The following is a 15,638-nucleotide window of genomic DNA, read 5'->3' on the forward strand; positions in this document are numbered from 1 at the left end:
TATTCTTCCCATGCTGCTTAGAACCTTCTTCTTTTACACTCATGGAATGCAGGGTCATGGTTAAGACTCAGCAGCTTTTCTCCTTCAGCTTGGCCTAGGGGATCACCAGTGGAAAATTAAGGGAGAGAAGAAAGCAGGCTGAGTGGAGAGGCAGAGCTAATGCTTAAGCACTCACCACGTACCAGGTACCATTCTAAACATTCCATCCATTGACTCTGAAACCTTCACAACAACCTTATAAGGCAGGTACTGCTATTAGCCTCATATCACAGATGAGGGAATGGGAGCACAGAGAGGTTAGGCAACTTGCCTAAGATCAGACAGCTAGTAAGTGACAGAGCTGGGATTTAAACACCAGCAGTCTGGCTCCAGTCAGTGTTCTTAATTATTGTACTGGACTGCCTCTATTTTTTCTATATTTCACTTAAAGACAGCTGATTGCTCCCAGCAAAGACAGCAGTTTCACCTTCTATATATAATCCTACTCAGACACAAGACTCAGGAGTGGGCCCAGGAGGAAAAGGAAAATGGAAGGCTCTCGACCAAGAAAATTCACTCTCCAAAGAAGAGGGATGGGACATAAATCACAAGCCCAGAACATATGGGGGTAGTAGTGAATCAGAGAGAGGCTGTTTCCACTGTAGGCTTAGTGGAAATCTCACTTATAAAATGCAAAATAAAATGTTAGCCAGTTGCTGAGTGGAACAGGGCATGGAGTGAATGATCAAACGTGAAGAAAAAAAAAAGTCCCTTCTCCCTCTTCCTTGCATGGAAATACAGGAGCTTGAAAGTCAAAAGACAAGTTATGGGCAGAAGACAAAATACAATGAGCTAATATGGGATATCTCTGGTCAGACAAGGTCTGTGGTTCCAAAGGCAAAGACTGCATATGAGTCAAAATAAATGCCCTTCCTTGTCTTTATCACTTAGACCTCAAGTGGCAAGCCAGGGCATGCTAGCAGGTCAAGGCCCAAATGGTAACATGTCGAGGCCCACTGCCTCTCGAACAAAGTTTCTACCTGGACCTGACTCTCGCATAGAAATGCTCCGGTAGCTTAGAAAAATTGGGAAGCTTTTGTTCTGTTTCATTTTACTGAGTAGTCAGACAGGCAAGTCAATCTTGCTTTCTTTAGGTAAAGTTTTACCGTAACCTCTTTTGCATGATGCTTCAGGAAATTCTAGCTACTAACTAGGAGGGGGAGGCAGCAGCAGAATCAGGCTTACAGCCAGACAAGGGGCTAGTCTCACCCCAACCCTCTACATGTGTTTGTTTTTCTCTCTTTGCCTACCACCTATCCCCATCCCCATCTCCCTGTCTCTCTGTCTCATACACACACACATACACACACACACACACACACACACACACACATACATACATACGTACAAACTATCAAGTCAGCAGCTGGTTAGGTAACATCCAAAGCATTCTGATTATCCTCCTTTGTAAACTAAATTTATTTCTTTGAGATATTTTAGAAGAAACAAATCATCCCTTTGCTAACAACACATATAACACCCTTACAGGAAGTAGCATGGCACAGTAGAAACAGACGTTGATTCAAATTCAAATCCCAACTCCGTTGTGTAATAGTGGACTCTACTTTCCTCATCTGTAAAAATGGGACTTTTCCTACTTCACAAGGTACTTGGAGAAATTAAGGAAATAATAATAATATATAATGTGCCTAGCACAAAGCTCCATATTCAAAAGACATGCAACATATATTAATGCCTTTTGCACAAGAGGTCAAGAATCACTTGCGCTCTACCTAGAAACCCAGGTTTCTTAACCCTAGGGCCTTATTTCTGAGATGGCTTGCTTAGCATCTGTATTCTTTCTTTCCTAAAACTAAATAATGGTAGTAGGCGTGAAGGAAAAAGGCCCTACCTCCTAGAGATATTGAAGGATCCAGAAAGAAACACAGCAGAGAACACCTTCCTTCCCCTGTGAATCCCCCTCTCCTTCTTAGTGGTAGGGGGCTACAAAATGAGAGGAGGAGTTCCCTTGGTACTTGAGAGAGAAATTGAGAAATGGTGCTGCTTCTAAGATGGATTCTCAGGTCTCTCCCTAGAGACCAAACACCAAAGTCAATAGATTGTAGCTCAGCAGAGGTATCAGGCAACAATGTGGGGAAAGGAAAATTTTCTTTGAATTAGTACACTGCATGGTTAGGGAAGGGCATTTGTCACTTTGGTTTTTCTCCTTCAAGCCACTGAACAGCAACAACAGTAAGTGAGGACATCAGAGAGAAAAGCATCTATAGAACTAACAAACGCAAACACTTGACAAGTGAGAAAGCTTTATTGGAGCACACATACATTTCAGGGGATGGAGAACAAAGCAGCAAGTTACAGCCCAGGATCCCAAATCATGCTTTCCGTTACAATATCAATCCATACCAAACAAACCTTTTAAAAACACCCTCCATTCAGTTCATCTCTACAGTAGAAACCACTGAAGCTGCCCTCCAGCTAGTGGCCTTATAGGACAATCAGCACATTCTACCAACAGGGATTTCTTCTCTGGTAGATCCCTTTCACAAACAACTTTGTGTAGATACACTTGCAAGGAAAAAAAGGTCAGTTTGGTACAGTGAGTTTCAGAAAATGAACCTCAGATCACCAGACCCTATTAAGAAAGGTCTCATCACATCACACCCATGTTACATCTAAGTCAAGTTTAGGAAACAATAGAAAAAAATAGAAACTGAAATCACTTCAAGAAGGAAGTCAGAATAACTGGGGGATTCTCTGAACACATTCTCTTAGAGCACTAACAGTGGCCAGGCTGGAGAAACACTGGGCCCGTTTGGACAGTACTTGGCTCTTCTGGTAATGTAGGCCATATTCTTTGTGGTACCACACCATGGACACAAATGCTAAGAAAGATGTGGTATATGAGAGTGAAAACGTTTTTTTTTTTTTTTTTTTTTTTTTTTTTAGAGAAAGGAGATGCTCTCCAACAGCTGTATCTATATAAAATGCAAAGATCCAGTATGAGCTGGGAAACATTTCACTCTCAACCACTCTGGTCCTCTGAGACCACCAAAAAGCCATCTAATTATTTTTCTAAATCAGCTCCATTATAAGGGTTCCCTAAAAGTCTAGTGAAGGTGTCTGGAGCTGGAAGAAACTTAGGAATTTTCTTAGCATTTCCAAGAAGACCATTAGACCCAAGCAATATGGAAATGGCTTAAGAACAAGAAGAGTTAAAAGCCAAGTTCCAGAAATTTATCAAGGTAAAAATGGAGTTAAAAATATAAACTGGAAAGGAAGGGGGCAGACCTACTCACCTCTCTCCCATCTTTTAGTAACCCAACCCTGCTTCCCAGAGCCTCAGCCTCAGACCAGGCATACCTGGAAACACAGACCTGTATGAATGCCAAAGGTAGCCAAGGCTTCCTGGAGAAGGAGGGAAAGGATGGCAAGACAGTAGAAAAAAACTTGTTTTAAAAGATTTTTAAGTTAATTAAACATCATAAAGATATAAGAATGGACTCTGGAAATATACTAGATTATGCACAAATAAAAACATTTTGAACAGACCCTTATTGTTGAGCCTGCTTTAAAAAGGGGAACAAGTCTGCATCACTCTAGCATAATGAGATTTGTAGAAATATGTTTACACACACACATACACACACACACACATATATATATGTATACATATATCTACACACACACACATACACATAATTATATATCTTTGCTCTTGGTTTCTTCACTTTCTCTCACTTGCCCTGGACAGGGCTGGACCTGCAGAGAAGATCAGGGGCTCATAAGCCCAGCTTCTGCTTGGCCATCGAGGAACGAAGCTGCAGAGTCCCTTCTGCCCAAGACCCTGGGTACTGTCGCATCTTCTGCCACAGGCTCACTTCTTCCCCAGTCGAGTCCATCCAGTCCACCACTTCCCCATTACTGATCCCTGAGGAGAAACACCAGAGGAGGTTGAACAGGAAACCCACTCCTTCAGCCCACCAGGAAAGATGGGTTATAGGGCAAGGGTAGCCATCCCATAAGAGACAGTATGTTACAAAGACAGGTTGATGGGTATGGTAGTCTGGGAACTGCTCCCTGTGGTCTCTGCAAAGCTATCTCTGTGCTCAGGAGAATTCAGGTTGATGAAATGAAGACTCCAAATAGCACACAGTAGCTTCAGACCTCTTATTCTGAGGCCATTACAGAGCTCTTGTGTCTGACACCTCATGCCAGAGGTATTTGCCCTTCTGTTATTGCCAACTTGACTGAAACTTTATTTTTAAAAAGGTGGAGGGTGGGAGGAAGAAGCAGCAGCTAAACACCATTTGTCTCTAGCTGTAGGCTACAGGCCAAAAGTTTGGATTGTGACCTCATTCTTATTGTCTTGTACATTCATTTTTTTCAACAAACATTTTTTGAGTGCCGACTGTGTACCAGGTACTCTTCTAGGCTTGGGAGATACAGTGGTGAACAAAGGGAAAACAAAAACAAAAACAAAAACAAAAACGTCCTGCCTTGCAGGCAGCTTACATTTGAAAAGAAAACAGAAAATAGGTAAGTCAAGAGTACCTCAGATAGTGAGATAAATGTCTTGAAGTAAATAAACAGGGTGATCTGTAGTGCCTAGATCAGGGCCTCCTTTAGATGGAGTGGTCTGAGGGACTCTCCAAGGAGACATTTGAGTCAGGCTCTGAAGGATGGGAAGGAGCCAGACAGAGGTTAACAATAATTGCAAAAGTTATGAAGTTGGAATGAGGTAGGTATATTTGGAGAGCAGAAAGAGTCATTGTGTTCGGAGCACAGTAAGCAAGCAGGAGAGTGATATAGGATGGATCATAAAGAACAAAGGGTCCAGAATCTATAGGGGCCTGTCAGAATGGCAAGAACTTTGGATTGTCTTCCAAGTACAGTAGTAAGCCACTGAAGGGTTTTAAGTGGGGGACTGATGTGAACTGGCTTACATTTGTAAAAACATCATTTTAGACACCATGTGTTAAGTGCTTTGTGTGACTTATTAATATACAAGTAGTATAAAGGCCGTAGGCATGCCGAGACTGCAGAGAGGAAAAAGAGGACTCAAGGAGTGCCTGGGTGATTCAGTTGGTTAACTGTCTGCCTTTGGCTCAGGTCATGATCCCGGGCATCTTGGGACCAAGTCCCTGCTTCTCCCTCTGCCTGTCTCTGCCTCTCTCTCTGTGTCTCTCATGAATAAATAAATAAAACCTTTTTTTTTAAAAAAAAAAAGAAAGCACCAAGATTTAGAGTTTGGGTAGAGACTGAGAAACCCGTAAAACAAGTATAGTATTAGTAGAAGCTATATGTATTTCAGGAAAAAGGGAGTAATTATACTAAATAGCATGAAAATTCTAGTAAAATGAAAATAAAACTTTGTCATGAGCAACTGCTCAGCAGAGTGGTGAGACAGAAGCCAGATCACAGTGGATTAAGATGTGAGGCAATAGAGACAATTCCTTTTAAGAAATTAGATTTTTTTGGTGGTAAGATGACGGCATTCTTGGTGATCAGGGTCACATTTATCTGTACGCATAACAGTGCATGAGCACAGCCTTCCCCTAGGTCTGCACATAGTAGGCACCCAGTAAATATTGACCAAATGTTAACTGAAAGAAAAGAAGACAACTCTTGCTATAGAGCAGCTTTGAAGGAAGGGGTATGGGCATATTAGGAGGAAATTGCACGAGACGTCTTTAAAATAGGACAGGAGAGAGGTTCTCACCAGTGCCAACACCCAGCCTGACCCCTCCCAGGAAGTCATTGCTGGCCAGGGGCTCCCGGTCCCACACAGTCAGTTCCAGGCACATGTGCTGTAGATCTTCCAGCCTCACACCATTGTAGACAAATGTATGGTTGTAGTGGGGATTCAGGGTCTTCTTCATCACAGGAGTTTTACGCTTACTGGCCTTGTTCCTCATGGGAAGGAGGTATCTGGCAGAGGGTGGGAAGTAATCAACAACCTACTCAAAGCTGGCAAATATCTATCTAAATTCCCCTTTCCCTGACCACAGGCCTAGCCCAGGAAGGTAAGTCATTATTCAGATCCTAGCACATACACTCCCTCCTTTGAATATGCTGAAGCAGAGTTCCCACTACCCCCACTGGATCATTCAGCTGATTCAATTCAATCCTTTAACCTGGAGAGAAAATTGATAGAGTGTTATCAGTAAGTTGTTATCTATACCCTCCCCCAAACGGGCTTTAAATATTTGATTCCCTTGATACTGGACAAGGTCATCTTTTGATGAAAACAATAGTAATAACTAGAAGCCTAGCCAAACATGATTTGCTAGAGAACTTAAGTTAGTAAGGTGATCTATAATTTGGGTGGCATTACTTAAATATTGGGAGAAACAAAGTCCTGAGTTCCTAAATCTGAACAGTCAGGGGACATGGATTTTTATTTAGGATTGACTAAAAGCGTAAGTCTATTTAACAAAGGAAAAGTCCAGCCTATCTGTCTACCACCCTCCTCTTTGGAAATCCACACTACAGCACAGTCCAGACTGAGCTCAAGACTGGTACAAAGGTGGTTGTGGAGATTTTGCTATTACCTATTTTCAGGAACAAAGTTGATTGCTGGAGGTGGTAGGATATACAAGGATAACATCCACAGAGAAAGGTTAATTTGGGTTCCTCGCTTAGCTTTCTTGTCCTGGAGCTGGTTAGTTTGTTGCTGATCCAGGGACTCACCCCTTGACAAAGCTGTCGGAAGTCCCTCCTGATTTGGCAGCCATCAGGTTCTTGGCTTCTTTGATCCACACCTGGAGCTCTCCCCCTTCCCCACCTTTACCTGTGAGGGATGTCAGGCATAGCAAGTGAGCCCCTACCCCTTCAGATTTCTCTTTTTGCTCTTTATCTACATGGCCTCTTCCATCCCTTGCTCCTGAAGGCAGCAAGCTCCATGAAAATCAGACCACACCTGGCTTCCACTCTCAGGACCTAACACAGTGACTGACTCAATAAGAACAACAAAAGCAATAAATGCTTTTAGAAAACTGGCTATATGTGCCAGATTCTACATTAAGCATTTAATTGTCAAAGCAACCATATAAGATATATACTATTATTCCTATTTTATAGATGAGAAAATGGAAGCTTAGAGAAGTAAAGTTGCCAGATATTTGTTGAATGATTTCTAAAAAGGGAACTCCCCTACTTGTGTTCTTGATCCCATGCCCACTTCACAGGACTCATCAGGCATCATCAATTTCAACTCCCACCTTCCATTTTTAATATTTCTTTCTCTCCTAGTCCTATCCCCTCAGTCTAAATATACACTAATCTCACCTCTTCTTTTTAAAATCCTTTAAAAAGGGGTTATCTGGGTGGATCAGTCCATTAAGCATCTGCCTTTGGCTCAGGTCCTAATCCCAGGGTCCTGGGATCCAGCAGCTTCAGGCTCCCTGCTCAGTGGGAAGTCTGCTTCCCCTTCTCCCTCTGCTCCTCACCCTCGCTTGTGCTCTCTTGCTCTCTCTCAAATAAATAAAATCTTTTTTTAAAAAAGAAAAAAATCCTTTAAAAAGAAAATCTCCCTTTACCCTTATCTCTTTCACCATCAGTTATTCTAAAAAAAAAAAAAAAAAAAAAAAGCCCACACTCACTACCTCTAATTCTTTGCTTCATTCACTCAGCCCAGTTTCTCCTGAAACCTGGCTTCTGCTTCCACTAATCCACTGAAAATACTACCTAACGCCAATGAGCCATGCCTTCTCAGTCCTCACCGGCCTGACATTCCAATAGGATTTCAGCACTACTGACTATCTCTGCTCTTTTATTCTTTGAGCTCTTTCCTAATAACCCTCTCGCTCACAAGCTTTTCATCCAGTCTTCATCCTTTAAAATATTGCTCTTCCCTACAGTGCACTATCACTACCTGTCTTCTCTAATCATCCTGCACACCCTTCCTGGGGTCTTGTTCATCCCCGTAGCCAATAGATTAGACCTTATTACAGGTGTCTTTCTAAGAACTTTGGCTTCTCGTTGCACTAATGCCCTACCATTATGCTCAAAGCCCTTTACTGTCAGGAACCAGCCTTATCAACAATTCCAGCTCCATTCTCATATACACAAACCATGACTCCAGCACCACTGAAATAAGGAGTTCGCTACCTCACACTTTACATACGACCCCACATTTACCATGCCTTTTTAATAAAGACCTTTGCTCATGCTACCTCTTCTAGAATGGCTCTTCTCACCCCATCCACTTCCTTTTCTAATAGGTAAAATATGCAGTCCGGTTTCATCCTTACTTCCTCTTTAAAACTCTCCCAAATGTAACCAGAGAGAATGTATCACTCCTGTGTCTGTGCTCTTTTAGCAGGTGACTGTCTTCCTTGCTAAACGAAGCTTCTCAAGGGAGGGCAAATGTGTCTTATTCATCTACACATCCATAGTCACTAGCGCCGTGCCTCCCGTGTTGGTTTACTCTTCCGCCACCTTCAAATCCCTATCCCTTATACTTCACGACCCCTTGCAACCACTTTTCTCATCCCCAATGTTTCTGCTCTATTCTGCCCTCTTAATAGATTGCCATTGCTGGACCAAGACTAAGCCAGTTTCATGGCCAAAAAAAGAGTGCCAACCCTAAGATATTCCTTTCTGGTTGAAAATAACGTGGAAAAGGGCTTCCTTAGCAAAGGAATCTTCCCTAGAAGATGATCCAGGGAGTATCTCAATCTGGCCTCTCCAATAGTGTTGGCCACCAGCTGCCCTATCTCACAGACACGCTTGAACGCTAAGGGCTACAACAGGCCCCTCCCCCCAAAACTCACTCTTTTTCTGGTCACCCCCAACAGGGAGTTTGGAGGCTGGGATGTATTTCAGTGAAACCACCAACTCGCCTTTGTGTGATGTCAAGCCAGTCGGGGACTCAGCACTGATCTGAAACACAGGGAAACCCGACAGGTCATGCTGGGCTTCTCAGGAGTTGTTGGGACCTCTCATAGAGGAGATCTGAAAATTAACCCCAAGAACAGCTTCATGATGTAAGAGAATCCTCCTTATGAATACAATCCTGGGACCTTTGGCCATGGCAGCCACCGGTTTCCAAGGCAGTTCCTTCAGAAGGAGCTACAGAAGAACCAGCTAAGTCTTCTGCTATGCCCACTATTTTGCTACTTTTGGGGATACAGTTACTAGATTCTAAATACCCACAAAGGTCTTCCAGCAAAGTTGCCACAGACTCACTGATACCATGACGAAGAATCTTACTACCAAAAAAAAGAATCTTACTACCAACATCGTTAGTAAAAGCCCAAAAGTATAAACAGCCTAAATGGTAGTGATCAATATAGAAAAGGTTAAATGAGTGATTTTAATGCCCGCATATGGTGATTGTATTATGGCATGCAATCATCAAAAAGAATGCATGCAGGGAATCCATACATGCTGACTCCAAAAGCTATCCAAGATGTACAGTTAAGTCAACAAAGCAAAATGAAGAAAAAGCATCCCATTTATATTGAAATATGTTAATTTGTACATGTGAATATGTATGTATATAAATACTGGTTATTATCATTATCACTTATATTGTATCTACTACATGCCAGGCACTGTTATAAGTACTTTATGTATGTCATTTTGTGTCATCCTCAAGATAATCCCTATAGGTACTATTATCTCTATTTTACAGATTATGGAACAGGGAGATTAAGTAACTTGCCCAGGGTCACACAGCAATTGGCAGAGGCAGGACTCAAATTCAGACAGATTGGTTCCAGAGTCCATGCTTTTAACCACTATACTACATGGCATAGAAAAACCCAGAAGGATACATATAACACTTGTTTATTCTACAGAGAGGACTAGATTGGGGAAAGGAAAAGGGGCTTTTACTTTTTCCTGTGTATATGTGTACAGTCTTTTTAAAGAGAATGGTATGTATTGCTTGTAGGATTTTTGAAGGTGAAGAGTATTTTTTTAAAGAGAGCTTGCAAAGATTTGAGGCCTAAGTGGAACTCTGTTACAAGGATTTGAACATGCCACAATTTCTAACTTTATATTTATTTGTGCTACTTTTGATTAATTGGCTGTCTCTACCACTAGAACCTACATGCCAGGAGGATAGGAATCACCCTAGTCTTGCTCAGCCTAGTATGCCTGATACTTAGCAAAGTACCTGACACATAGTAGGTACTCCACAAATATTTAAGGAATGAATGTAAGAGTGAATGCATGAATGTGCGGAATGAGCAGCAACTGGCCTATTATCTTTGGCTGTTGGGACCAGAATTGCTTCACTCTATTGGCTCTCTCGGCATGGTTCTGTTCTTTACACTTTTGTGTCCAGAACATGAGCTGGTGCAGATCAGACATATCCTATCACCTGCCTGTGGTCACTGGGGCTCCTCTCACCTAGGTCTTAGCATAGAGTATACTAATGCCAGGAAGGTATAATCCCCTTTGGTTTGGAAAAATGTACACATACCCAGAATGTGTACATACAGTTTACTGTGTGGGAATGATACAAAAAAAATAGGGAGGTGGATGCCAAGAAGAGAAAACTGGATGGGAGCAAATGGATGGCTAAGGGGGAAAAAGGATAGATCAGAGGCAATAAATGTAGAATTTTTAAGTTAAAATAGATATGTGATGCCGGAGTGGACTTTTGGTTGTTTATGAATGTCTACAAACTTATTAATTTCCAGATTGTGAACTTCAGTAGACTCTTAAAATTGGAGTTTAGCCTTAGCTAGAAATTGGTGTATTTTTTCAGTGGCATATTTCCATTCTAGCTCAAAATAATTTTGAAGAGCAAATGTCTCCATTGTAATGCAGTTTTTTTTCTTCTGATGTAAGACACTTTTATTGGCAGTAGGACGTAATGGTTTATGGTGACATTTCCAATATAATTATATCAACTGTAGGCCCCTCAATGATTCCTGTGTCAAATGCTTAAGAAATTCTACATTTCTGGCTCAGTTGGTTAAACATCTACCTTCAGCTCAGGTCATGATCCCAGGGTCCTAGGATGGAGGCCTGCATCGGGGGGCAGGGGGGTCCCTGCTCAGCAGGGAGTCTGCTTCTCCCTCTTCCTCTGCCCCTCCCCTAGCTCATGCTCAAACACACACTCTCTCTCTCAAAAAAAATAAATAAAATCTTTTTTAAAAAAGAAATTCTACATTTCTAATAATATGCTATAGTTTGGTGATAATTGCCTTCCTGTTTTTATTAGTATTTAAAGGGGCAGATTTAACATTCTTAATATTTTTTATGAAAGGCTGTAGCTATCAAAATATTGCATGACTGACTCAGCAATTCTACCACTAGAAATTTCTCCTACATTACCTCCACATAAGAAGGCCAAGATAAGTTACAGCATAGTTTTAACAGCAAAAAAAGCAAACAATTTATATATAGGCAAATGAGAGAATACTATACAGCAATAAAAATGAGATAGATATGTAAGTGATGGCAGAGAAAGATGCCCATGATAAACAATAAATTGTTAAATGAGAAAAATCAAGATACATGTACACTATGAGGTTCATATAAGCCTATTTGTATAAAATGGAAAAAATATAAATCCCTGCATGTATGCTGGGATTATCCATGCTGCTTAATATAAAATCTCTGCAAAGATATCCAAGTAGCCGATAACAGTGGTTATTTCTAGGGAATTGAATGTACTTTTCTCCTAATGTACTTATTTCTACATCATTGTAATTTTGAAACACATGCAAACAAATCCTCTTACTCTTAATTTTTTTAAAATAAGCAATACACATAGACATGGTAAAAAGTTCAAACGTTCTAAAAGGGCATATAGAAAAAAAACTAATTTGTTCTCTCACCTCGGTCTCTCTTCCCAGAGGCAGCCACTGCTACTGGTTTCTTGTCTATCTTTCCAAAGAGTCTATGCACCACGTACTATTTTTAGCATCAAAAATGCCAATGTAAAAAAAAATTTACCAAGGAACCTTGCCATTGAACAGTTCATATCATGATTCAATCCTAACTCTGTTTTAGCAATTTCATCTTAACTGGAATGACAGTAACCTACTGAATGTCCATTGGCACTTTGTGGACAATCCTGTGAAACAGGAATATTATTGTTACCTCCACTTTGTAGATGAATAAACTAAGACTCACAGAGGTTAAGTGATTCACCTAAGTTATTTTATAAAAGGGGTGACTTACCTAGCTGGCAATTAACAGAACAAGGATTCAAATCCAGATCTGCACTCAGATCCCAGGCACTATTATGCACACTGCTACAATCTCACCTGAGATGCCATCTCCAAAGTAAAATTTTCCCTGGCTTGTGTGACAAAAAGCACAACAATTAGAACACTGTGAATTATTTTACTTCCTACTTCTTTAGTGAAAAGATTAGCTTGGAAAAGGAGTGCATGTTAGGATACACCCAAAAAGTCAGCTCTAGAAGAGGAGCAAGTGACGATGTTAGGATAGGCCCAGACTCTGAAAGGATATGAGGCAAAGCTTGGCACATATATGAAAAACTTTTCAAAGGAAAACCATGGCTTCATCCTTTGCCTGGCCCTCAGAGAGATAACACACTTGACATGCTAGTGCATCTAAAGTTACTGTCAAACTCAGAAACCCCAGCAGAGTGCGCTAGAACTCTACAGATTACATTTAAAGATGTTCCAGCAAAAAAAAAAAAAAAAAAAAAAAAAAGATGTTCCTGCAGACAGAGATCCAAACTGTGTATGTTGTCAAAGCAGACTACCTTTCCATGTAAAGGGAGGCAATGATCCAGTTTCTCATCAAGCTTCCAGGAATCCATCTGGACCTCTGCCTCTCCAAGGAAAGTGTTTCTGCCAAAACGACCATGATGCCAAACTGAGAACTGCAAAGTCCTCTGGGCCAGAAGAGATTCTGGGATCTCATACTGCGAAAAGAAACGCAGAAGCCCAAGATGATTAGTTTATGGTAATTCCTCAGAAAAGATTATTCCAAAATCTGAGCAACCATACCCAAAGTCCTGAATACCAAATCACTTTTGTCCCTAAGCACTTTGAGTTTCCTTAATCAAAGTCTTCACTTACCCCATTTCACAAAAACCTACCATATTCCATGGTAGGACCTGGAAAATTAATTTTTCCTTGACTAGGTGAAAGAACAATGGAGTATTCAGAAAGGACTGCCACAGAAACTCCTGATCCCAAAAGACTTTTCAAAATGAGATTTGTGGGGGCGGCTGGGTGGCTGAGTTGGTTAAGGGTCTGCCTTTGGCTCAGATCATGATGGAGCCCTGTCTTGGGCTTCCTGCTCCCTGCTTTTCCTTCTGTATCTCCTCTCTCTCTCTCTCTCTCTCTCTCTCTCTCTCTCAAATAAATAGAATATTTTAAAAAATAAAATAAAATGAGATTTTGTGGTTCCATGCATCTCCAATTTCACAACAATCCAAGAATGCCAGATCACTTTTGTTTTCTTCTCCAGGAGGTTAGTATATGAACAGATGCTCATGGTATATCTCATTGAAAACCATGTCAACCAGTCATGTGGCAGAGGAATAGCTGCAGCTTAGTGCACAAGACAGAACATGTTCTACTCTCAGGATCTAGATACTTACTCTGAGGGTCTCATCATACAGTGGATTGATGGTGTCCCGCTTGATGCTGGTTTTTCTTTTTCCTTGGCGGGACTTGTCAGGCAGAAGATAAGTCTTCACATATCTAGAACCCAAGGAAAGTACTGAGTCATTTGTTGTCTTTTCTCAAGTCCATTCTTCAGCTCTCTGCTCTCCATGTACATATGCCATGATGAAATGAAAATGCCACATCAAACCCTCTTAAACATGTCCTTATTGCATTTTCCCAGTCCTGGTCCCTTCCTTTCTTGTATCTCCCCTAACCACTCTCAATCACACCTCCCTGTCTGCCCAGGAGGTGATAACCTCGGCTCAAGAGCACCCACATAGACGTGAGGGTCTAAGCTCTCATCTCAGCATCAGTCAGGTTCCAGAAGAACTCACGGGTTAGAGCGCTTCTTGGCTTCATCAGCATAGGCCAGCTGGTGGCACTCCTTCACGTGGATGACCAAAGCCTGTGTTTGCTGCTCATACTTCAGGGTAAAGACAATCTTGCCAGTCACGAAGATGTTTCCAAAATCACCAGCTTCACTATAGATGCTCATCATGCTGCCAATTGTACTCTGAAGATAAAGCACCCATAAACATCTGGTAAAGGCATAGCTCCCCCTCTCATGTTGCTTAATCTTCCCTCATAATAAAGCCACAGTCACCGAACAAAACAAAAGCTTCAGAAGCTCCTGCAATAAGCCAGCACTGCCAATAGTCTTGTACAAGACAGCCAGGAGCACACTCAGAATGTTTGAGCTTAATAATCAGTTCATGGCTCACCTATGCTCTTAGCTTCTCTTTCTCCCCTCTTTTTAGAGATTTCATTTTTAGTTTTTACCTGCCCCAGAAGGTAGACAAGGAGTACAGGTAAAATGAAACTATGTTTTTGGTATATGTTATATTTGCTAAAATGTGGGCTCGAGGGGTCAGTTACTAATTAAAACAAAGTGCCTTAATTATCTGTGGGTTTCTTTCTTTATTCAAATTTTAGTTAACATACATACAGTGCAATATTGGTTTCTGGAGTAGAAATCAATGATTCATCACTTACAGACAACACTCAGTTCTCATCACAAAAGGGCCCTCTTTAACACCCATCACCCATCTAGCCCATTCCCCACCCACCTCCATCAGCCCTCAGTTTGTTCTCTATCATTGAGTTTCTTACAGCTTGCTTCTCTCTCTCTCCTTTTTTTTTCTTTTTTCCCTTCCCATATGTTCATCTGTTAGTTTCTTAAATTCCACATATGAGTGAGATCATATGGTATTTGTCTTTCTCTGATTGATTTATTTCACTTAGCATAATACACTCTAGCTCCATCCACATCGTTGCAAATGGTGATATTTCATTTTCTGATGGCTGAGTAATATTCCATGGTGTGTGTGTGTGTGTGTGTGTGTGTGTGTGTGTGTGTATACATGTGTGGGTTTCTTTTATCTGCCTTATCCCTATCAAGACCTACAGAAAAAAGTGATTATGTCAGAATTGGTGGGGGGGAATCCCACCAGAGGTAAAAAGACCTCTTTCTCTCAGGTAGTAATCAGTTCTGTATGCCTGCCACCCTATTTCCATGTGTGAGTGGGAACAAACTCCAATCACCCCAGTTCCTGACTCTCTGTCCCCTAAACACCTATCTTCATACTTCTGACAGAACTAGGCCCTGATTCTTAAATGCCCTTTTACCTTCATGATTCTGATTGACATTGCTGCTTTTCAATCATACCCTGATGCCAATTAACCCTGCCAGGGCCCCTTCTCATGACAATGCTCTTGAATGTGAGATCTGGAATGGACTCTGATGAAGAAATATTATCTTTCTCACTTCATGGCCTGTTAACTTTTTGGGGGAGAAGTTATGGTTTACTGTTCACAAAGCTGTAGTAAGAACATCTGTAGCCCTAATATAAACAAAACAGGAAACAATAAATGTTGGCACGGATGCGGAGAAAGGGGACCCCTCGTCCACTATTGGTGGTAGTGCAAGCTGGTACAGCCACTCTGGAAAACAGTATGGAGATTCCTCAAGAGGTTAAAAATAGAGCTACCCTCCAACCCAGCAATTGTACCTCAAGGTATTTACCCCAA

General features: G+C 41.3%; 1 protein-coding gene across 6 annotated transcripts in view; it reads right to left on the reverse strand.

The window, feature by feature from the left end:
• Nucleotides 1-2,286: 2,286 nt before the first annotated feature.
• The window catches only part of SYTL4 (synaptotagmin like 4), a 79,436-nt gene continuing 66,084 nt past the window's right edge, over nt 2,287-15,638 (reverse strand). For all 6 annotated transcript variants that reach the window (XM_038587840.1, XM_038587842.1, XM_038587841.1 and 3 more), the window contains 7 exons: nt 13,946-14,124; nt 13,544-13,646; nt 12,698-12,859; nt 8,775-8,883; nt 6,691-6,790; nt 5,720-5,928; nt 2,287-3,928 (listed from right to left, as the gene is read on the reverse strand). In XM_038587840.1, coding sequence (XP_038443768.1) covers nt 3,780-3,928; nt 5,720-5,928; nt 6,691-6,790; nt 8,775-8,883; nt 12,698-12,859; nt 13,544-13,646; nt 13,946-14,124 — 1,011 coding nt within the window. In that variant the 3' untranslated portion in view covers nt 2,287-3,779. The remainder of the gene's footprint in view (nt 3,929-5,719; nt 5,929-6,690; nt 6,791-8,774; nt 8,884-12,697; nt 12,860-13,543; nt 13,647-13,945; nt 14,125-15,638) is intronic.

This window comes from Canis lupus, chromosome X, assembly GCF_011100685.1.
Source record: "Canis lupus familiaris isolate Mischka breed German Shepherd chromosome X, alternate assembly UU_Cfam_GSD_1.0, whole genome shotgun sequence".
In the NCBI taxonomy this organism is placed as follows: domain Eukaryota; kingdom Metazoa; phylum Chordata; class Mammalia; order Carnivora; family Canidae; genus Canis; species Canis lupus.